The sequence below is a fragment of the Pezoporus flaviventris genome, unplaced genomic scaffold (assembly GCF_033815535.1).
Source record: "Pezoporus flaviventris isolate CSIRO_AGI_PZ_B2104156 unplaced genomic scaffold, CSIRO_AGI_Pfla_v1 ptg000030l, whole genome shotgun sequence".
NCBI lineage: Eukaryota > Metazoa > Chordata > Aves > Psittaciformes > Psittacidae > Pezoporus > Pezoporus flaviventris.
The window spans coordinates 10,823,692-10,846,742 of NW_026892578.1; the positions used below are offsets into that span (position 1 = coordinate 10,823,692).

A 23,051-nucleotide genomic window follows, 5' to 3' on the forward strand; every position below is an offset into this window, starting at 1 on the left:
ATTCCAAATACTGAGAACTTTTTTTTCTCTTGTTTTAACTGGGAAAAGTCTGTGGTTGTTTATTTGCTTCTTTTTCGGCTTTGTTAAAGTTGAGTCTAGCTTAACTCTGATCTGTAAGCCAAGGAGATACGCAAGAGTTTCATATTTCTATTGATCTCTGCGAGACTCCTTACCAAAGCGGGGGACCACCCGTAACAAGAGTAAAAGTGTGGTCTGCTTAACCCCTGCTCAAATATCGCTGTGGGAAAGTTGCCCTACCTACGGTTACTTTCTCTCCCTCACTGTCTCTTTTCAAGCAGTCTGCAATTTCTTTATTTTAACTCCGCTGGAATTTTAACTCCATTTGCAAGTTCAGAGTAGAAAAGGTTTCTTAAGTTCTTCAACATGTTCTTCCTGCTTTCCAGATAAAAACCATCTTGAGTGGGTTCATTATTAGGGGCTACCTGGGAAAGTGGACACTTTTAATCAAAACAGTCACCTTGGTTCTGGTGGTATCTTCAGGCCTCAGCCTTGGGAAAGAGGGGCCGTTAGTCCACGTGGCCTGCTGTTGTGGAAACTTCTTCAGCAGCCTTTTCTCAAAGTACAGCAAGAACGAAGGAAAGAGAAGAGAGGTGAGGTTGACTCCCATCATCTCTAATTTCCCTCTCCAAATACTTGGTGTTTCAAAGGACTCATGCGTTGTATGTAAATATTTGCCTTGCAGGTGCTTTCAGCTGCAGCCGCCGCAGGAGTTTCTGTTGCCTTTGGTGCTCCAATTGGAGGTGTGCTTTTTAGTCTGGAAGAGGTGAGACCCAGCAGTTTGCTTGTTTCAATAAATATATTTTCATTTGATACCTTTTTCTAAGACTCCTCTTTATTTTTCAAGCACTTACATGCCCATTTTTCTTCTGAAGCAAAAATTATCTTTGATTTCTAGTAATAAGAAATAACCAGATATTCTAGCCTAATTTGAGTAAAGCAGCAGCATTGGCTTTCTGGAAACAAATGAAATGAATCAATTTGGAAATGTATCCCTGTGCTGAGGTTTCTTTAGCTGGCACATGGGCTGAGCTGTCGAGCATCCTTCTTACCATCTCTAGCCAGTAACTTTGGATTTTGGTTTATTGATTTTTAACTGATTGCTGCTCCCTACCTGAAATCTAAAAATGCCTTTTCTCATACCTCTGTGAAAACATTCTGGCTGTGGTAAGGACTAGTGCTTCCAGTAAAGTCAGATGTAGAGCCACAGATGAAACATGTGGTGATAGTAATTAAAGCAAACATTCTCTGTCACATTCATGAAGTGTTTACGGTCTCTGCTTGGTTTTAGGTCAGTTACTACTTTCCTCTGAAAACTCTCTGGAGGTCATTTTTTGCTGCTCTCGTGGCTGCCTTCACGCTGAGGTCCATCAATCCTTTTGGAAACAGCCGGCTGGTCTTGTTCTACGTGGAGTACCACACCCCCTGGTACATGGCCGAGCTCTTCCCCTTCATCTTGCTTGGTGTCTTCGGCGGCCTCTGGGGGACCCTCTTTATTCGATGCAACATTGCCTGGTGCAGGAGGAGAAAGACCACCAGACTTGGGAAATACCCAGTCCTGGAGGTCATAGTGATAACGGCTATCACTGCCATCATTGCCTATCCCAACCCCTACACGCGGAGGAGCACCAGTGAGCTGATCTCGGAGCTCTTCAATGACTGCGGTGCACTGGAGTCCTCCCAGCTCTGCGACTACATCAATGACCCAAACATGACCCGGCCAGTGGATGACATTCCTGACAGACCTGCTGGCCCTGGAGTCTACACTGCCATGTGGCAGCTCGCCTTGGCCTTGGTGTTTAAAATTGTTATCACAATATTCACTTTCGGCATGAAGGTAAACTGGGGACAGGCACAGAAGCTGTCATGAGCACAAGGCGCAGATGGGTTGTCATCAGCAGCTGTGGTCTATCTGGCAGGGCTTTTGCACCTCTGACCTACACGTAGCCATGCAAGTGTTGATGAGATATCTGTTGGTTCATCTACCTTGCCTTATGGGCCCCTGTTGCAGCAGAGGGATGAGCCCGCTTTTTCACTTTCTAGTCATCTGCAGTTTTATTAAGTGAAACAGAAATCTGTGTGGGAATTTAAATCCATTATTGCCAATAGGCAAATTCAAAATGATTCCCACTGCAGCAGTCTTTCAGTTCTCTTGGGAATATGAGTTATTTACACTGCTGTTTGTCTTGTTGAATTAATGTGTTAATGTGCCTCAAGGTAGCTATGCTCGGGGAAACGATAGCTTTAAATTTACTGATTTACACATCTAAAATCTCAGAAAAATATAAAAGTAGCTGAAAAGCTCTATTTTTTTTTTATCTTTTAAAACACCATAGCTTGAAAAAAAGAGGGAATGAGTGGCATGTATGGATGTATGATTTCATTATTCTGAGTCTGCAACCTTTTCCTTCTCCTCCTCCCCATAAATGGGTGATGAAAGATCCAAGAACAATTTATTCAAGGTTTCAGTATATACAAAACTGTTAGTGGTGAGTTTTATATGTCTGAATTCTAGAGTCCATATAAAATACATATCTGTCTGCCTGTGGTTCCCATTATCTGTGCATTTAGTTCTTGATCTGATTGCAGCAGACAATGGGAAGTTTTCCTAAATTCTACACTGTAGTTTATATCACACTCCAAGCTGAAGCATCTCATCTTTTTCTTAAACACTGTGCTTGAAATGAAGATCCATCTTTTAGAAGGTCTTTTACTTGAAATATAATAGGAAATTGTTGGAGTCTTGCTTTTCTTTTGTGTTTTTCTCCATCTAAAGACAAGAACTACTGAATGGTAGAAGGTCACTCAGGACCAGTGACTAAGTAAGTCCTGCTGATTTCTTGAGCAGGGGGAGCAAATAGGAGTTTAAGAGCACTTGGATGTTGCAGATAGATATATTTCTGAAGGAGGACTTGGAATGAGATGCCCTTCACTGCAGAAACTGATTTATGTCTGGCAATCAGTTGTTTTGCTTGTTTGTTTGTTTAAAAGCGTCTGAGTTTGGTTCTTTGTTTAATCTGTGGTTCTTTGTTTACTCTATATATTTAAAAGTTGTTAGAAGCAATTGACAGTTTCAGCTACTGTGCAAAAGAACAGACTAAATATCTTTACCCACCAAATGTAGAAGACTCAATCCAACTGTAGCAACCAAATTAACACTATACGGTGGGGGAGATAGTGCTTGCTGTTATCAGCCCTCAGGCCTCGGGGCCTTACTGAGGTTTGGTTTAATTCTCTAGGAAGCTCAAGGCATATTTTCAGAATTAAAAACATATAACCACTTTTCAACTCTAAAACCAGTAAAAACTCCATGCAAGCCCTTGCCACAGCAAGGTAATGATTCATAGAGCTTCCTGGAAAATCTGTAGCAAACTGAGATGAAGAAATAGCTGCCCCTGGCCAATCAGCGTCCTTTCTGTGAATTTTTATTCTGCATTTGACATTTAATTTAAAATCTGGTCTGATTTAGCCTGAAAGAGTAGTAATAAAACTATAAAGTACTCCATGTGGTAGAGGGGGTGAAACCAAGATGTGATTTTCAGTTAAGCTAATTCTCAAGCCCATGAACAGAACATCAGCAGCTCCCATCTTCCTGCTGAGAAAGCAACAAAGGCAAAAGCAAGAGCATCTTGACTTTAAAAGCAGACTATTATTCAGAAATACCATTTAGCTATCAAATTCACTGTAATGCAGCAGGTAGAATTCAAAATTACATAAAAATAAAAAAAAAAAGCATTAGCATTGTTAATACACATGTAGCCACACAAACTTAGTCACTGCAGAAACCAGACTTGGACCACAGGGAACATCACTGTAGGCTGCTATAAGGCTATGGCTTTCTGAGCTAACACTCAATAAGGAAATGGGGTTCTCTTACCACTAATGATTAATTGTTTGATCAATAAGTAAATTACTAGTCATTTTTGTCAACGTGCTTATGTGTCTGTGTTTTATTCAAGATCCCTTCAGGCCTTTTCATTCCCAGTATGGCTGTTGGAGCCATGGCTGGCAGGATGGTTGGGATTGGAGTAGAGCAGCTGGCATATCACCATCATGACTGGATCATCTTCAGGAACTGGTGCAGACCTGGGGCAGACTGTGTCACACCAGGACTTTACGCTATGGTGGGAGCTGCAGCTTGCTTGGGTACAGTACCTGCTGATCATGCATGAATAACACTGAAGTTTGGGGACCTACAAATTGTTTATGAGGGCTTTGTGTCTGTGTTAAAAAACTATTATGCTATGCTGGCATTTCTGCACGTATTAGAGGTTGAAATCAAGATGTGATTGGCTAAAGCATGGGCAGCTTTCTCTAGAGTGGTCTCTCTAGGAATCTGCCAGGTAGTTAACAACAGAGGCTTGTAGTTACCAACGCCTACTCCTTGTAAAAAATACCTCCTGCCAAAAAACATATAGAAATTAAGAGAAAAATTGAAGTTAGGAGACAGGTTTTCAAGGAAGAGTATTTTTGCTTTTTTGTTTGTTTGGTTTGGTTTGTTCTGGAGTTGGTTTGTTGGATTTTTGTTGTTCTTGCCCTTTTGATGTAGTGAAATCCACTGTAGCTGGACTAAAGCTACTTCCATGTTTAGACTGTGCTCTCTCTCAGTGCAAGAAACAAACTTCCCAGTTCTGGCCAAATTTTAAGCTACAAAGAGGTAAAAATTATGGGTCTTATTTTGGCTGTGTGTCACATATGGCCAACTGAGCTGTATCCTGGTTTAGTTTTAACCATAGGCCAATATCTGATTACATCCAATCGATGGGATTTATTGAATGTAACAGGAATGATCTGTTAACTATTAAAGCAAGATCATTGGATAATACCTGACATATCAAATTTCTGGTCTTAGATGCAACAGGAATGTTACAAGCATATCATTTGAACATGTTTTTGCCTGATCATACTTTTCCCCTTCTGTACTTGCATGTTCTGCCTCCTCTGTTTGTTGCTGTTGACACAATCATCAGATGATGAAATAATAGTGGGAAAGTATAAGACATGATTAATATTATTGGATAGGTTTGAAATGGAAGATATATTCAGGGAAAAGCTAGAAAAAAATCAGTCTTGGAGTCTCATATTTGAAAAGCAGGATCACTTGTGCAGTCAATTATAGAGGAAGAAAGGAAAGGTGGGATTTGCTTGTCTAAATTTAATGTCTGTAATGTAGATGTCAGCATCTGAGCTAGCTGTGTTGATACCCTTCACAGGCAAAACAGAAAAATGAGATGCTGGAATGATCACTATTATCTGGCAACAGACATCTAAAACCAGGCAAATTAGCAGATGAAAAGATTTTTGGCCTCAAAAATGCCTGTTTTCCTCCAGAGATTATAAAGGCAACCTGGATCACCCCTTTTGATGTGAACACCTACAGCACTGCAGGCACATTAAATAGCTAGGATGAATCTTACTGTCAAAACCACTAAAACACTTCCCCTTGTCCATAAAACAAATGATGCACAAAAATTTTTGTCTTGTATTGCATTTGATCTTCTAGTTAGCAATCACTTTCTCTTTTAAAAGTTCCAAATCGAGGTGCAGTGACCTTAATGGAATGGTCACTGCTCATTCTTAAGCTCAAGATCTGTCTCTCTTCAAGTAAGAGATACAGAGTAAGTATTAAATGCTCCTTACTCTAGTATCTGCTCTCAGCTTTTCAGAGTCAGAAGTTTAAGGCATTCCCCAGATGAAAGTCATATCCGGATCATCACATTAAATAATCAACAATTTAATTTTCCTGTATGCTGCTAGATTAAAAGCATCTTTTAATGACCTGTTTCTGATTTCTCTCATCTAAAATGGTGCTGTATTTTGAGGCCTAAAAATAGTAGATTTATTACATTTACCTTTTGAACAGAGGCAAAGAAATGTTACCTAATAATTCAGTGATATACACGCACTTGTCTGCAGTTATGTGATTATTTTTATCCTTTAATGTAAACTGAAGGAGTAAGGAGCTTGCTTATGAAATTAATACATAAAGACTAGGTTGAAAAATACAGCTACAAGCCTGTCTCCAGCTGCATGCCTATATGGCCTCAGAACAAGTTGTATGCAGTTCAAACTGTGTATTATACTCGTATCAAAAGCTAGGGTTTAAGCTGTAACATAGCTCTTGCAGTGGCCCTAAACTACCCTTACATAGGATTTTGTAACTGTGTCATACCCAAAGATAATGCTTAGCTTTCACTCCAGTATGAACGCGATCGGTTAATCAATATGAAGTCCACCTCCCAGTGCTCCTACCTGACCCCCTCATGGTACTCAGCTGATTCTTGGAGTTACTTCAGAGGGCTAATGGCAGGATTCAGTTTCAGTTTCTCAAGTATCCAATATAGCTGATTTTTTTTTTTAGCATGCTTTCTAGTTTGTTAGCTCAGTCTTTTAGCATTCATTATTTGCTTTTCAGTGTTATCATCTTTGGCTTGAGCAAGTTCACTCAATCTTTTTGATGAAAATTGCAGTAGATTAATGTTCTCTTTCTTCAGTGAAATAAGCCCAAAATACTTCATAAAGTATAAGGGAAAGTACTCAGCATGAATAATCTCATGCCTTTGTGAGTGTAAGACTAAAAAATGTAAATGAGTTGCATAGTATGTATACTTCAAGAACACTGAGGGAAACTTGACTGCTTTCCTTATTGGCAGGTGGTGTTACTCGAATGACAGTCTCTCTGGTGGTGATTATGTTTGAACTAACTGGAGGCCTGGAGTACATCGTACCTCTTATGGCTGCAGCTGTCACAAGCAAGTGGGTGGCAGACGCCTTTGGGAAAGAAGGGATCTATGAAGCTCACATTCATCTGAATGGCTACCCATTTCTGGATGTGAAGGATGAATTCACCCACCGAACCCTGGCAACTGATGTCATGAGACCAAGGCGTGGTGAAGCTCCTCTCTCTGTTCTGACACAGGACAGCATGACAGTGGAGGATGTGGAGACACTAATCAAGGAGACTGACTACAATGGCTTTCCAGTAGTGGTTTCGAAAGACTCAGAGAGACTTATTGGGTTTGCACAGAGACGAGAGCTGATTCTTGCAATAAGTGAGTAGAATATCAGTGTACTGGTGTACTGTAGATTGGTGGGAAAATTGCATGGAGTGAAGATGCAGAGCCCTCACTTTAAAAGCAAAAAGATCAGATGCTGTCTGAAGGAAGTTGGAGAAGTTTGGGCAACTGAATCTTTTGATTCAGGTCATAAATAGCAACATGGCTGAATGGGCTTGCTAGGAGATGTGTGAAAGTATCTAGCTATGTACTGATAACAAAGAAATCAGTTAAAAATAAACTCAGCAAATATTTTAGATCAAAACACTTTCCTGTTCGAAAACTTTCTTTGGCATCCACATTTTCCAGAGGAAAAGGTACTGTTTCCTGATCAGCTCTAATTAAGAACATTCATAAGATCTAAGGCAGAACTGAGATTTAAAAAATCAAAACCTTCTCTGCATACATTAGTTTTCCTAAAATCCCCAGCTGTCAGGGACCTTTGGTGACCCTTTTTCTCTTTGGCTGAGTATGACAGCTCCTGATGTCATTCTGTGCTGACTCTGTGATAAACAGTTAATCTTTCCAGTATGGTTTGTGTCTTTGTGATTTAAAATCTGGATTTGGTTTCACTTTCCCAAAAGACATAGTACATGTTTTCCGTTCAGGGCAGGGCAAAACATTAGTTCTGTACCATGCTAGCAACTTTTTGATAGCTAATCCTCTCTCACTTGAAGGCCAAAGTTGCTTTGCATTTATTGCAGAAGTCGTTGCTGCTCATTACCACAGAGTAGCTAATGTGTGGCAGACCTTCACCTCAGCCTGCTTCATAGTTGTGTTCATGGAGCCGTACACTAGGTCTTCATAAACTATAAAATTACTTACCAAGAGGTAAACTTCACATATGGGAAAGCATTTTTTATTCTCCTGTTCAGGTTCTTATCTCCTGCTCAGGTTCTTATCTTCGGCTCAGGTTCATATCTCCTGCTCAGCCTGACAGCATCCAGAGATATTGGAGGGATGTCTGTGAACAGTAGGAGCCCCTTTTGTGCAGCACTGTAGCCAGGGAATGAGATCTTCTGAAAAGCCCACAACAGTATCGCTTCTTTCAGTGCATTATGCCCCGCAAAATGCCTTCTCAGTTTGAACTAGTATGACAATGCATGACGCTACATGGAGATGTGCTTTCAACCAAGAAGCTTCAGCTTCTTTCTCTGGACCAATACATTGTGCATCAGCAGTGTGGTGGCCCAGGGAATACTCTGCAGAAGTACTCCACTTTCTTCACACAACTGACTTCTTGGATGAAGGCAACAGCTATGGAGTCTCACATCAAATACCTGTTCAAACACTGCTCTTCCTCATGATTTACACCTATGTATTTTTTTTCTTACTGGGTGGAGGGCTAAGCATGCTCTAGGAATGCATCCGGTTCCTGTAAAGTGAACAGCAATGCCACTTCCAATTGCTCAGAAGCATCTTTGAGGAGGACTGCGTCCTTCCACTGGTCCTTGTTGAGCAGGTATGCAGGTCAGGTCAGCACAGTCACCCTCTGAGAACAGGTGCCTACATTTAAGATGGCACCTACTTTACAGTCTTACAAAGGTGTGTATTTGACCCTGTAGAACTGCTCTTAAATTTGGCCAGCTTAAGAGGCATTGTACAAAAGTCAGAGTCTTGGACACAAGCCAGGTGGCCTGTACAATGTACATTTCCCAATGTGGAGCTGAGAGAGCAAAGTAGTTAACATAGGCTGTGAACTGTGAACTCCTGGGTATGAGAGGCCGTTTTGCTCTTCAGAGAACTAATTCACTGTCTAGCTATGACAAAAGCCTTCTGCATAGATTACTTTGTAAAAACAGACATCATCATCCATTTTCTTTGCCTTTCTGTTAAGCTATGGCGGTTTTTCTTACCTGCTGACTGCAAAAATGATCTGTTCTTCCCTTTTACTCTAACTCTCCCATCCTGTGAGACTGCATACAAAGTCCACCGTTTTCCTGATGCCACAGAATTTGCTCAATAGTACTACATCATTCAGATTTCTCCAGAGAGATGTTTGACTTTGAAGAGTGAAGTCATGGCTTTGGCTAATCACTGTTGTCCAGGGTCATTGCTGCCTTGGGAACAGCAATGTGGTAACTGAAATGCTTGGGCCTATTGCTTTGGGTGCTGCTTTGGAAAGGAAATACCTAGCTGTCAAGGTTTTTTATCAAAGGGTGGAAATAATGTTCAGTTTGATTAATGTTACCTCTTAGCACAGATCATATATCAAAGAGCTATGCAGGCATATTCACACTTGAAATTAGATGTATGAAACAAAACGAGACAGAGTTAGCATCATTCCTATAAATTGCAATAGGCCTTGTAATATGTGGGGTGAGAAGGCTGAAAATCATATACTGTACTGATATTAGGTTTGAGCCAGCACTGCTCCAGTTCCAGAAATATTACAAGACAATGATCATTAAAGGGAAAAAAAAATGCAGCTGGAATATGTTGGAAACCATTACTGTCTACACATTACAAGTCACAGGAGCAGGTTTCTACGCTTTGATTGATGGCCATGCTCTCCAAGAACATATACACACGGGTTGAGTATGTCTGATTTGCTGTACCTCTCAAGAACAGGAGCAACCTATATTAATCAAAGATAATTCTTCTAACCATTTCCAAGAATTTATAAAAAAAAAAAAAAAGGGGAAAAAGAAGGCAGAGTTAAACCCTTAGAGCCAAACATAATATGCTTATTCGGGGACAGAGAAGCTGTCTATCATTTGGAAATCCATCTCATATATTTTTTGTGTCCTGTTGTATAAAGTAGAAATCAGGTAAAAAATACAAAGAAAATAAACCCCTTTGATGCTAAGAATTCTTCTTGGAGCATACTTTTAACTAAAAGGCTTGTTTTGTTGATGTAAACTCCAGATGTAGTGTGAATTTCACTTCACAGCTTGATCAAAGTATGAGTGGTAGCTTTTGAACTTTCGGAATTTGTCAAATATGTACCATCGAGGAAAAAATGTATCAGACTCATTTGTTGGTATATATTGCTCCTCCCTTTACTATTTTCTTTTAAGTAAGATGCTATTTTTTTCTGCCCTATTAAAATGTAGATATGCAAACACTACTTAAGGAATTAAGTGCAAACCCATAAAATTCCCCCCAGCATGCCAGAGAGATTTGCTGGCCTAGAACAACACCCATACCAACCCACATCCCTGGGATGTGAATTGGTCTTTCCCTAGCTTTGTGTTCATAAATCCATTCACCATGCCCAGATTTTCCCAACTCCACTGAGAATGTCTGGGAACAAACAAACTGCTTCAAGCCAGCTGGGACCATACACAGCTGCTGACACCCTTCCTTCAGGCATATAATAGAAGCTTCCGTTGTGATTGTCACAATGGAGGAAATGACATTATAATCGTTTGAGTTTGACAGAAACTGGATTACTGATGTTTGTGAATGCAATGAGCTGCATATTTATTCAGAAAAATATTATCCTAACCAAGAAAAAATATGCGTTTTTAAAAATATCACTCATGATTGCTTCAAGGGTACAATGTCTCAAGGAAACTCAAGTTTGCTGAGTAACCCGAACTTCTGGGATCTCAATATATTAAAGACAAAAAGCATTTACCATCTTTGCTTTCCAAAGAAGGGTATTTTTTTGTTTTGTTATCAAACCTAACTCACTCTCTGCCTTGAACTTTCTATTGTACAGAGAATGCAAGACAGCGTCAGGATGGGGTGGTGAGCAACTCCATTGTGTACTTCACTGAAGACCCCCCCGAACTACCACCCAACAGTCCCCATCCACTGAAGCTGCGGCGTATTCTCAATTTGAGCCCCTTCACTGTCACTGACCATACACCAATGGAGACCGTGGTAGATATTTTCCGGAAACTCGGGCTCCGGCAGTGTCTTGTCACTCGCAGTGGGTGAGTAGATGCTGAGTCAAGCATGCTTAGAGAATGTGGGGAGATTTTCTTAGCACAAGACTTATGAGGAACAGCTGAGGGAATTGGGGTTTTCTAGTCTGAAGCAGAGAAGGCTCAGGAGGGACCTTATTGCTCTCTACAGCTACCTGAAAAAAGGATGGAACAAGGAGGTGGCTATCTCCCAAGTTCTAAGTGTTAGGACAAAAGGAAATGGCCTCAAGGTGAGGTTTAGATTGGATATTAGGAAAAATTTCTTCACAGGGAGAGTAATCAGGCATTGGAACAGGCCTCCCAGGGAAGTGCTGGAATCACTGTCCCTGGAAGAGTTCAAAAACCGTGTAGATGTGGTGCTTAGTTACGTGGTTTAATGGTGAACTTGGCAATACTGGGGTAAAGTTTGGACCTGATGATCTTAAAGGCCTTTTCCAACCTACCTGATTCTGTGATTCTAAACCCACTGTTTTTCCTGGTTAAGGCCAAGTATAGACAGTAGCTAATTAACTGGCACCTTTGAGACAATCAAGTGACTATTTTGATTTTGTCTGTTTCTTGACTAGAAGAATAAGGATTCAGAAGCAAAATGGCACTTGCTGGGTGTTAGGTTTCATTATGATTATTTCTCTGAAATCCTTAGTGTATTGTCATTCAGATAAGGTAATGATAAATACAAAAGAAACTGTTTTGGCTTCCACTATTGTTCAGTTTTCAACAGAGGCAGACCTGGCAATTGTTTGCAAAGAATGTGTATGTTTCTAAACACATGTTTCTAGATTAGATGCTTGTGAAGACTGTGAAAATGATGTCAGTGGAAGAAAATTGATCTGTTCAGCTTTCTTTAATGGAAACCGGAAAGGCATATAAACCAAAAGTCCACAAAAACCAGCTGAAGAAGTGAGGGCAAACATAAAATTAGGAGAGTAAAAAGCTGCACTGTGAGCACCAGAAATAGCACCCCATTATTCCAGTGGGATTTGAGCTATTTTGGGATCATTGCTCATCCCAGGATCTAGTAGTAAGAAGAAACTTTACAACAGGGTAGCAAAAACAGAGCAAAAATTTTTAAATGCAGAACACTAAAATTTAGTCTTCTGCAAAAAGCCCCCCCCCCCTTTTTTTTTTTTTTTACTCAAAATACTGCATATCAGCTGTTATGTCGATGCAGTGTCCTCAGTATTAAGAAGATAGGTGCCATTTTCAGGACAAAGGTTGGTGCTGATTCCAGGTGCCTGCATCTTGAGTTCTAGCACTTTCATGAAATGAAAGGTGGAAAAATAATAACTATTACACAGTTGCAAAATTCAGTGCCTTGTGGCCTTTAAAAACTGGAAATGAAAGCCCTTGAATGCTGGAGCTTAGGGAATTTTTGACTCTTGGGGCTAGACATCCCACAGGCCTTATTTTTCTTGACACATATATATATGTAATTCATTTAGGTTCACATAAATGAGAAATTATCACTCAGATTTGAAGGAATTATGCTGCCAGAGAGCGTTTATGAAAGTAAGCCTGTGCTTTATCTTAGCTCATGTGTTACTAAACCCCATGCCCTAGCTCAGTGCACTGGTGCCTTGGTTTTGTGCTGTTAGTCCTCAGCAGCCTGTGCCTAAGGAAACTCATTATTTTGTTGTACAAAGTATCAGTAGTTGTAGCTCCTCACTCAGTCATGTTCCCAATAAGAAAAGGTAACAACCCGAAGTATTTCACTTAATGATCATGACTGGTGTAAAAATACATGAGGTGAGAATGCTTTTTACAAAAGATAATCACTGGGGAATGGATGAGACGGACAGTGCTATATGGAAGCTCTTACTTACAAAACGTCCCTGCAGTTGAACAGGGAAAAAAGAAAAAAAGGATGATATATGAGATGATTGTTGACCTTTTCTTTCTTTTTCTCTTCTAGGAGGCTGCTGGGTATCATAACTAAAAAGGATGTATTAAGACATATGGCTCAAATGGCAAACCAGGACCCTGAATCTATCATGTTTAACTAGACTGGTAAGGGAAGAAGAAAGTAACCCCAAAGGAATCCCTTCTAGATTAACACAAAGGCTATGTTTGGTGTTTCGTTTTGTTTGAAGAGAAAATGTAATGTGTATGAAGAATGGCCCAATATGCCTCTGTCAGTGGGAGCGTATGCAGGATGGCACTTATTTAATGAGGAAGGCAGTTTAGAAACTCTGAACAGCTGCAGACATCAAGCTGTGTTTCCTTAATGAGATTCCCAACAGCTCAATTGGAGCATTGGTGGGTGTAAGTAAATGATGTAGTGCTTAGAGACAAAGAGCCAGGAGCACCAGTGGGATGCATCAGTGTTCAGTGTAACTCTTGAGGCAGGTGTGAAGACTTGCAAGACATTGTCTGTGTATAAGCTATGTAAGAGGTATAAAGATCTGTGTTCCAAACTAAAGAGTGTGTATGAGCAATCTCAGTCGTTTTTGTTACTGAAGTCATGGCTATTTATATGCTATTGAATTATACCATTTTCGTGAGGGAAAAAGTTGTCATATTTTAAATGAAAAATTTTGTCATCTTCATTTATTTTTGTAAAAGTTAAGTGAATCGAGACTGGCGGTAACGGAGCAAGAGCACACTTCAATTCACTTTAAAATGCAGTGTCCCCTGCTCCCTGCTTTAGTCCTTGAATTTTATACAGTTTATCATTTATGTCAATCAACCTCCCTTTATTAATGTTGAAATGTGACTTATTTGTAAGGATTTATTATTTCTCTATGCAATTTTGCATACAGGTACTATAATATTTAGTATTATGTGGCTTGCTGTGGCAACAGGAAAAAACATAGACACCCATGGAGGAATTTTCAAAGGCATTAAAGGGAGACTGGCATCCATCTCTCATCAATGTTAATGACAAGACATGAGATCTCCCATCTGTCTCCCCTTGTGTACGTCATCATTTTTCACAAACTAATGAAGTTCTGCATTGATTCCTCATTCTCCATTTATTCTCTTTTCGTCACCACTATTTCTTGGCATTTGTCTCTACCTGTCAAGAGATTGCTGAAGTTAATTTAAGTTATTCTGTAGCAGATCTACTTTTTATGCATCTGCCAGTCACAGGACTATGGAAGCCCTCCCCGTAACACTACCCCTGGATAAGATCAAAGGGCCTGAGAATTCAAACGACAATAGCAAAGCTTTAACTACTGATCTGTTTGCACCAAGAACACAAGATTTAACAGCCCGTGGTAGGAACCTCCAAGTCATTCAGGTAAAAATGGTAAATTGCCCTAAACCCTTGTTCAGGTTCTATGTGAGATGCACAGAACCAGCATTTTCTGTGTTAATACACTAGCACTTTGGTCAATACTGCTATCGGTAACAGAATACCAATACTCTCAGTAACACATAATCCACACTGCCCAGTGTTTTCTTTATAAGCTTAAAGCTTGGAGAGAGGTTGCATTTTAACTTAGGTGCCCTGAATCCCCTCCAGACCCTCTGAGAGTCTGGTCCCTTCATTTAGACATCTAAGACTTCAGTTATTTTTATTCAAATCCATACAGATACTGGTGGCTCACATCCATTGCATCCAGATGGTCTTCATGGAAAGAGGTGAGTGGAGACCTCTCATGCCAGAAGAGCCTGTTTCTTACTCCAGACAAAAGGCAGACTGTCGATCCAACTTGTGGGCAGAGTGCATGATAATTGTGTGCCTGAACTGAGACAACTAGCCAGGTGTAGCCTAGGTTAGATGGCTGAAGGTGCATGTCGCAAATTCCACCTCTTATCTCCGGTAACCCTGCTTCCTTCTGGCATGTCCCACTGCATTCACACAAAGTATGGCCCAAATTGTTTAAGTAAAAGAAATGGAAGTAATGGGATAATTTTAATCTGCTAAGTACTCCATTTAACAATAGCATTCACAACAGACTGACATAAATATACATAGCTCTGGCCAAAGCCCATAAATATTTCAGTGCATACTTTTTGTTAACTGAACATCTGCAGTACAATGTATTATTAAAGGGATATTGTTAAAACTATGTAAATTACAGAACTAAGCAACCCTTTCCTTCTGAAAATAGGAAATACAACAAAATGTTGTTGTTTCTTATATTTTTCTGTGAAGCTGTCATCATTCAAACTCGTAAAAACCAACCTAGTCAACAGTCAAGCTCATAAACATTGGATTTCCTCATTTGAACAGAGATGCCATAATGAAATAAAATCAGTTCATTTCTACATCTAAACCCAAGGAGAGCTTAGTACAAATGTCAGTTTCTACCCAGAACCACTAAAATGTAAGGGATTTGGGCTGAGATAAATAGCAATCTTTAGATTTAGATTGCTATAAATATCAGTCTTTGAGAGCAGTCTTGTTCTGAAATTAAAGCAGAAACTGTGTTCTACTTTTCACTTTTCTAGCTCTTGATGTTAAGACATACATGTTCGATGAACACTTCTCAATCTTCCTTTATGTTTACATAGAAGACAAGAGGGCGTACACTTCCTACTTGAACACTTCTAAATACCTCTTTTGCTCATAAGCCAAGAGAGGTAAATTGGGAAGTGAATTCATCTGCTATTTGAAGTCAAACTCAAGGCTTCCTATGTGTTAGGAGAAAGAAGTGGTCTTAAAATGGTCTAAAACCTTCTCTGTTAGTGAAGAAAATTTCAGTCCATGTGGCATTATAACGTAGTCCATAGCAGAGCTAATTCTGAAAAGCATTCACAGTACTGAGGGCAATGTTTGCTAACAGGAGCCAGGATGTTTTATCAACACTGAAAAAAATTGTTATTTCCAGAAAAAAAGACCTGGAGTCACTTAGCTGAGGTTAAACGAGCCCTGAATACAAACTTAACTTGGGCATTTACTTATCAGCTTAAGCTCAGTCTGTGGCTATGCATAGGCATAAACTTGTGTGGTTAATTCCCATTAACACCCAGACACCTGATCCACTAAAACCAACATTAAACCCTGCAATAGCCTGTTGCCTTGTCTCATTAGACTGTATATGAGGAGCCCTCAGGGCATAAGAACAGGATCCATAAAGCCATCATAGTGGTTTGTAAGAAAGAACAGAGGGAATTGAGATTTCTGCACTTACTGTGGGTGCAGTTTGACCCTGGGACTCCTATCCAAGCAGAAGGCAGGTAAATAGGTATATAGCTCTTTTCTATCAATTGCATTCCTCTTTAGATGAGATGGTTTAAATATCTAATGGGTCAAGGAAAAAAGCTTTGGATGTGTAATTCTGCTCCTTGTTCCAATGTCTGTTCAAAAAACATTTGGCCCCTTTAGAGCAGGGACAGATATTTTGATTTCCAGAAATGGCATAGTCATTGCTAACTTCAGCTGCTCAGCATTATCAAGGCTGAGGTGATGCTAGGATGACCTCGGAGGGCTTTGAAACTGGACAGACTTTGCTAATTAGAAAGCCTCCTCCATACTACAGTCTTCATTGCTCTTAGTATGAGTATCTGAATAGGGAACACTCCTAATACAAATTAATAACATGCTTTTCTCAGAAAATACAGTTATGATGTAATGATTCAATGTATTTCCACATAACAAGCCCATTATCAGTCACTTTTTTCCATCTGTATTCCCAAATACGTCTCAGAAGTTGCTGACTAGACTCCAAGAGACATAGATCTCAGCCTTAAGTATTTATTTGAATTTGTAGAGCTCAAGATAGTCACGTAGCCTGATCAATCTTAGAGTTACGTAAGTACTTCAGTACATAGTGCTCACTTTATGCAACCTCAGCTCAATCCTCATATTCAAGCAGTTGGACTTCAAAGATGTCAGGCTAAACAAGAAAATAAAAATCTCTGAATGATGCAAGTTCAGTATTGTACCTTTGTTTTGCATGAACTATGTTCTGTTACATTCAGTTTCTGATGTGTATTTGAAGCAATCTGTACCAGAAAGTTTATTGTAAAAGTACAAAATGTGGATTATACTAGCCAGAGCCAGACCCTTTGGCTGTCACAGTAATACTGATTATTAATACTTATGCTTTGATGAAGCAGAAAAAAAAATGTTTAAGAATTACAGGAGACCCACTGACTCCGTGTTGGAATGAGAATATGAATACAGTATTGCTCTGTTTTCAGCTGGCTTTTTTGGTTTTTATTGTAGAAAAGAGTATCTATGTTGCACCTTATTGAAAAACAATGTTTGGACTCTATTTTTTAAATAAAACTGACTTACAGGACTGGAAACATTTTGTGAAGATCTTATCAATTGGAGAAGTATTTCAGTTAATGTCTCTGTATGAATTTGATGTTTCCTTGTCCCAGCTATAGGAATAACTCAAGCCTGATGAATGGTTTAGGATATCTAATTGAGTTATGGGTTAGCTAATACTAAGTAGGAAGTTAGGAAAGTTTATGCAGTAGACTTCAAAGAATCAGCCTTGACAGTTGGCTGTCTAATTTTCAGAGAGAAATGTTGGGTTTTTTTTTGCTTCCCCCCCCTCCTTTCCCCCCCCCCCTTAAGCTTCATAAATCCTTTATTAAGGAAAAAAAAAAAATTCTCCTGCTGGATTGTTCTGTTTAAGATAATCATGAAAGATCTTTTAAGCTAGATATTGCAACGCCCTGATGATTTCAGGTTTTGTATAAAGTTTTCAGTTGCACTTTAGTTCACAGCTAAGCTCAAATACTAAAAATGGCAAGTTCAATTATGTCCCTTTAATTGCATGAAACATCCTTTAAATCTCTGTCAGAAGCTAGCTTTTAGGTACTAGCAAAGAATATGGGCTTAAACCTGACTAATGTACTAACCAAGTAGAAAGAGACTGGGGCTTTGTGCAAATGAGACATTAATTAATGGTTTATCCTAAAGGAGCATTACAGGTTTCAAGACATGCTTCAGAGAACAAGTTTGATAGAATTGATATATCAGCAATATCCTATTTTAAGTTAGGGTTATGGTTACTCATTTCAGAACTGGGTACTGGAATCCTCAGGCCTCCAGCCATGGCCCTAACATGACTTAATGCAGCCACTGAAAAGCCAGGAGGCATCAGGCATGCAGAAACTAAAGTTCAATCTATATGTGTTCATCGTCCTAATCAGTGGCTTCACAGTGAAGGCAATCAAGAGCAGGGACATGACTGAGAAATGCATCCTGAAGCAGTTACGAGCTCTTAGGCAGAATGAGACAGAAATTGCTGATCTGTAGCTGCAGCATTTGGTCATGTCTGCATCCCCCCTTTAATCTTTCTTGCATTCTGAGCATAACTAATATGCTCAGTTTGAGCACATTATAAGCACAGTTTGAACACAGTTAATGATTTCAACCCTTGCTATGCTCAGAATTATCTTGTATGCTCAGGGTCAAAACAATCTGAGTGTTCCTACAGATGCAGTGCTTTCCCCAGCTACAGCAGTTAAGCGGTTAGGAAGACACTACCATACGTAACAGCCAGACTGGGGAGAGTCAGTATTTGGCACTTCAGCTGTGTTTCATTTGAGAAATGATGCTGCAGCTTGAACAATCAGTGCGCGGCTCTTTGTGGGGATTTGCAAAGCCCCTGCGGTCCATTCCTGGCTTGCACAGCATTCAGAGCAATGTCTGTGTGGGCCAGCTGTGATTATAGAGCACATACCCTACAGATTAACCAGCCTTTTTTAATCCACAAAGATTCAGAAAAGGGCATGGAAAAAATGTACAGATTGCTTAGGAAACTAGACAGTTGACTATATTAGCTAAGGAGAGTTGCTTTGTTTCCTCAAAGTTACATCCATGGTGCATCTAACTCTCAGGAAAACCACCCCCTGTGATGTGTTTGCTGACTAGTTTCATCACTAGGAGGGAGTAATGCCTAAAGTAAAGGTAAAATCATATCTACCAAGTACAATCAATGTTATTGTTTTTCTTTCCTAATGTATTCTAAAAGATAACTTTTTACCCCTTCGAAAGTAAGCTCTTTCAACAGTTTCTAGTGAGAACAGACTGTGACTGTGCCGCACACAATTTGAGTGCTGCAGGGCAAGCGCATCAAATGCTAGCTGTGAGTTTATCCTTTGATAAAAGCAGACATGAGTGGCTGTGATAATTGTGCCATGGGAAAGGACAATTCCAAAAAATTAAAAAGTGAGATGAAATGTAGCTGCCTACTTCCACCAGGTAACTTGAAAAGTTATTTCCCTATTATGAAGCCTTATGATTTATAAAATATATTTAGATCATTGCCAAAGTTACATTTTTCCTGGAGACAAATTTTACTCACCTCTCAGATTAGATTACAATTAGGCACCAAAATTTCTGCATGAGTTAAAGGGAGCAACCAGACTCTTGAAATCCAGGGAAAAAAAAAAAAAAAGTAAAAGAGATACCATCACCAGCCTTTTTAACAGTAGCCTCATGATTAGAGGCTGTTGGGATGTGGTAGGGATGGGACCCAATTATAGCATTAAGTAAATGCCCTAATCCTCCCAATAGAGGCCTTCAAGGTGTTGAGTGGACGCCTGACCTCCTGCTGTAAGCACAGCCCGCTTACCCAGTGCAGCTCCTTCTTTGCTAAGTGCTGCTGTGTTTGACTTTCAGGCAAGCCAGGACCTTTGTCCTTCAAGCATTTGTAGACTTCTCTTTGGAAATGTCTCAGCTCCCTATTCTGAGTGTTGGGATGCAGGCTCTGTACAGTTACAAGACCAGAATGGGCAAAGTCCATATAAAATTCCTCACTTTTGAAATCCTGGTTTCCAGACTTCTAAACAGTTGGTTCACAGTTTCTGATTCCTTAAGGTATTTCACTAGCACAGAATATTCAGATGGTCAAATGGCTGAAAAACCCAACAAAATAAGGTGAAGGACAGAACATCTAACATGCATTTGTCATTGACCAGGATATTTATTCTTCTATGCAGTCACTGCTTGAGACCAATCATCATTTGGATTGGTAATAATTAATGAGTTTTAATCTCTGTCCTATATTTAAGCACCTGTTTCATCATGTTATTTATTTACTCCATTAACTAACTGAAGCAGTAATTTAATTAGAGGTAGAATAAATGTGGCCAGCCCCTCATGGACTAGTACGGAAGCTGCTTTTCTGTGGATCACATGATATGGCTCTGAAAAGGGTGAGCACTTTCTTCCCACTCCTTACAGAAGGTTACTCTTTCTTAAACAGAGAATTGCAACTCACTATTGTCACAAGGTAAGGGAAAAGAAACAATCAATTGCCCCTTTCCGCTCCTGCCTCTGTCGGGGTAGTGCCTTCATACCGTATACTCCTCAGCAATACATTGACGTGCTCATTCCTGTGTTTCCCAGCACAAAGACCCTCCAGCAAAGCCCAATCTGCACCACTCCTTTCCCACAAACCACCAGCACACCAAACCCCACATAGAGAAATGCCAGGTACTCTTCTCTACCTAGAGTGACATGCAAAGAGGAGTTGGAACTGCAGGACAGACAGCTCTCCCCCAGTACAGGTGGAGGCTGCCACTGCCACCACCTCCTCCCATCTCCATTGTCCTGGCGCTGTAGGGCTCCGAGAACAGGAATGCAAAGGAAAAAAAGTGAAGAACTGTGATACTTGGCCGAGGATCCTCTCTTTTGGGACTGACTTTTCACCTGGTCCTCAGAAGGTCTGGCTGAACATTTTCTTCCCACTGCTCCTTCCTACTAAACTCACAGCTTGTCAGGGAAGGAGTATTCAATGACTAATTGCATCACACTACACAACCATACCAGGATTTGCAGTTAGCATATTTTCTTACAGATGCACGTGGTCTGCCTTTCTCAGATCAATGGAAAATCAAATCCATTATTACATCTACCACAGCTCCATCTGCACTGAGCAGGAAGGGCTGTTTATCACAGCCATCAGCCACTGTCTATCCTCACACCTTTCCTGCAATGCCAAAAGGTTCCCACAGTTATCACTGCATGTAGATTTTTCTATAAGCTTCAAAGAGAAGATCTTACAAATTGTAAGGGTATTCAAGTACCAGAGGGCACTTCAGAGAGGCCCAGCTCCTTGTGCACATGAAAAGAACTAAGCAGCCGTAGGGCATGGGTACTCTGTGCTGCCCCTGGATCAGCAGGTGAAATTTCAGGCACCCCTTCAATACGCTGGGGTAAAGGCTCCACCATCTCCTGCTGCTGCTGCACCAACTACTCGGCGTATTTTGTGATCCACTGATCCAAGCTCTATATTCAGCAATATTTGTTAATCAGTGTCAGACTAATGAGCAGGGGTTTAATTCAATGGCTCCTGTGGGCTCAGGCTGGGAAGCCCTCTAGGTGGCCGGCCACAGCATCGGTGCCACAAGCCATGAGCAGGCTGACAGGGCATGCTGTCCACTGACTTCTGATTCGTGCAGGAATCACAGCTGTTTAATTTTTTGCTCTAAACGCATAGTTTTTCTCATAAATTTTCTTAGATAAAAGCTTTTTTTTTTTTTTTCAGCTTGATATACTGATGCTCAGGAAAGAAAGTGAAAGGAGAGAAAGAAACCTTTTGGTTCGGACTATTTGGCAAGGCTAAAGCATGACTGTCTGCTTTGGCTTCTTAAACCATATTACATCTGTAAAAACATAATGGCAAAATGAGGAAAAAATAATCTGCAATGCTTTCCTGGTGGTTTCTGTCAGGCTTTCATGTAACCAATACATTTTCATCAATTATGCATTTATGTCACGTGAAGAGTTGGAAGAAGGAATTCTCTTGCCATTTCAAAGTCGTTTTTAGGAAGAAAATATGGCCAAGCTGCTGAAGCTATAAGAAATGCAATTTTGTTCTTCTGTCCTGATATTTTTCTTCTCCACTTTCTTTACCATCATTCCTATCTGCACAAGCATTTCCCCCAGTATAAGAAAATCTGTGTAGGGAATGCACAGAAGCCCATGGAGCATGCAAATCTCTTACTTTGCAATGACAATCCTAAAACATATGTAAACACCACTAGAGAATTAAGTAAAAGGCCTGCCCTGTAAAGCATCTGGACAGATCTTGAAAAGAGTATAGACTCCTTGGTGGGCAGAATCACCATATGTAACTTCTAGGCTTCTGTGCAATTTACGACCCCAAGTTAGGTGCTTAAATACCCTTTTCAAAGTGTAATAAGAATTAAGTGCTAAGGAAGAGGTTTCATTGTAGCTACCACACAGAGCAGGCAAAAACTGATGTTAACTTCTGAAAAAAAAAAAAGAGAAGACCTTGAAATCTCACCTCTTTCCTGTGCTGGAGGTCACAGGATTCTCCTGTCCCTTGGGGTCATATACCTGAGCAAAGCCTCAGAGAACTTGCTTAGTTTCTCTTGGGAAAAATGTCTGAGAACTTGTAGAAATCCTTCTGGTGCTGTCCCCCACATCTTACTTAGAGCACTGAGCAGGAAGCAGAAAATGAGGGCTTAGGGCATTCCAGCCTGAGATTTTGTGAAATCTCATTTGAAGTCGTAGGGGACAAAATTACTTATTACAAAACAGGTACTCTTAATGCTATGGGCTGATACTCTGCTAAGAATGAAATACAGGTATGCCTCTTTATTGCCAGAGCAATTGGATTTCATTTTAATTTCAGTTGATTTCATTTTGGAACTGAAAGATCTAAGAGCTACTTCAAAGGTTAAATTTAGCATATTTGTGCTATGTATACACAGTCATTTGGGATATTTAATTTGATTCTTAAAATAGATTCCCCAGTAAGCAGAAAAAATCTAATTGGCTTAAAAGAAAAAAAAGTCTTAAATTCTGTTATAATTAAGATTACATGTGTAAAAGTTAGCAGTTTGCTTATGTTTAGGAAATAAACCTGTCCTGTGAGCCAGGGCATCTGGAGGCAGGGCTCTTTCATGCCTTCCTCTTGGAGGTGTCCTACTTTCCACAAATACCAAATATGCATTTTGCAGGTTAGAGTGACTTTCTGGAATCACCTCTAGGACTTTTATCTAAGGCCTATGGTTCTACTGCTCCCTAGCTTTCTCTAGTGAATTGTAATTACTTATTCAATGTTAACCAGGAAGGATAGAAAAAAATAAAGTATATCATCTGCTAGTCCTGGAATTCTCCTGAGGATGACACCTAAATGACTGGGCTGCTGACTAGCATTAAAAAACGAAAATGGCATTTCTGAGAGTAGAAGTCTTCATTTCCTTTACTTTTCTTCCA

General features: G+C 40.0%; 1 protein-coding gene across 3 annotated transcripts in view; it reads left to right on the forward strand.

Moving 5' to 3' along the window:
• CLCN4 (chloride voltage-gated channel 4) overlaps nt 1-17,154 on the forward strand; it is a 43,756-nt gene extending 26,602 nt beyond the window's left edge. For all 3 annotated transcript variants that reach the window (XM_061459897.1, XM_061459899.1, XM_061459898.1), the window contains exons 6-12: nt 405-611; nt 704-784; nt 1,310-1,855; nt 3,978-4,164; nt 6,672-7,070; nt 10,741-10,957; nt 12,861-17,154. In XM_061459897.1, coding sequence (XP_061315881.1) covers nt 405-611; nt 704-784; nt 1,310-1,855; nt 3,978-4,164; nt 6,672-7,070; nt 10,741-10,957; nt 12,861-12,951 — 1,728 coding nt within the window. In that variant the 3' untranslated portion in view covers nt 12,952-17,154. The remainder of the gene's footprint in view (nt 1-404; nt 612-703; nt 785-1,309; nt 1,856-3,977; nt 4,165-6,671; nt 7,071-10,740; nt 10,958-12,860) is intronic.
• The last annotated feature ends 5,897 nt before the right edge of the window (nt 17,155-23,051 follow it).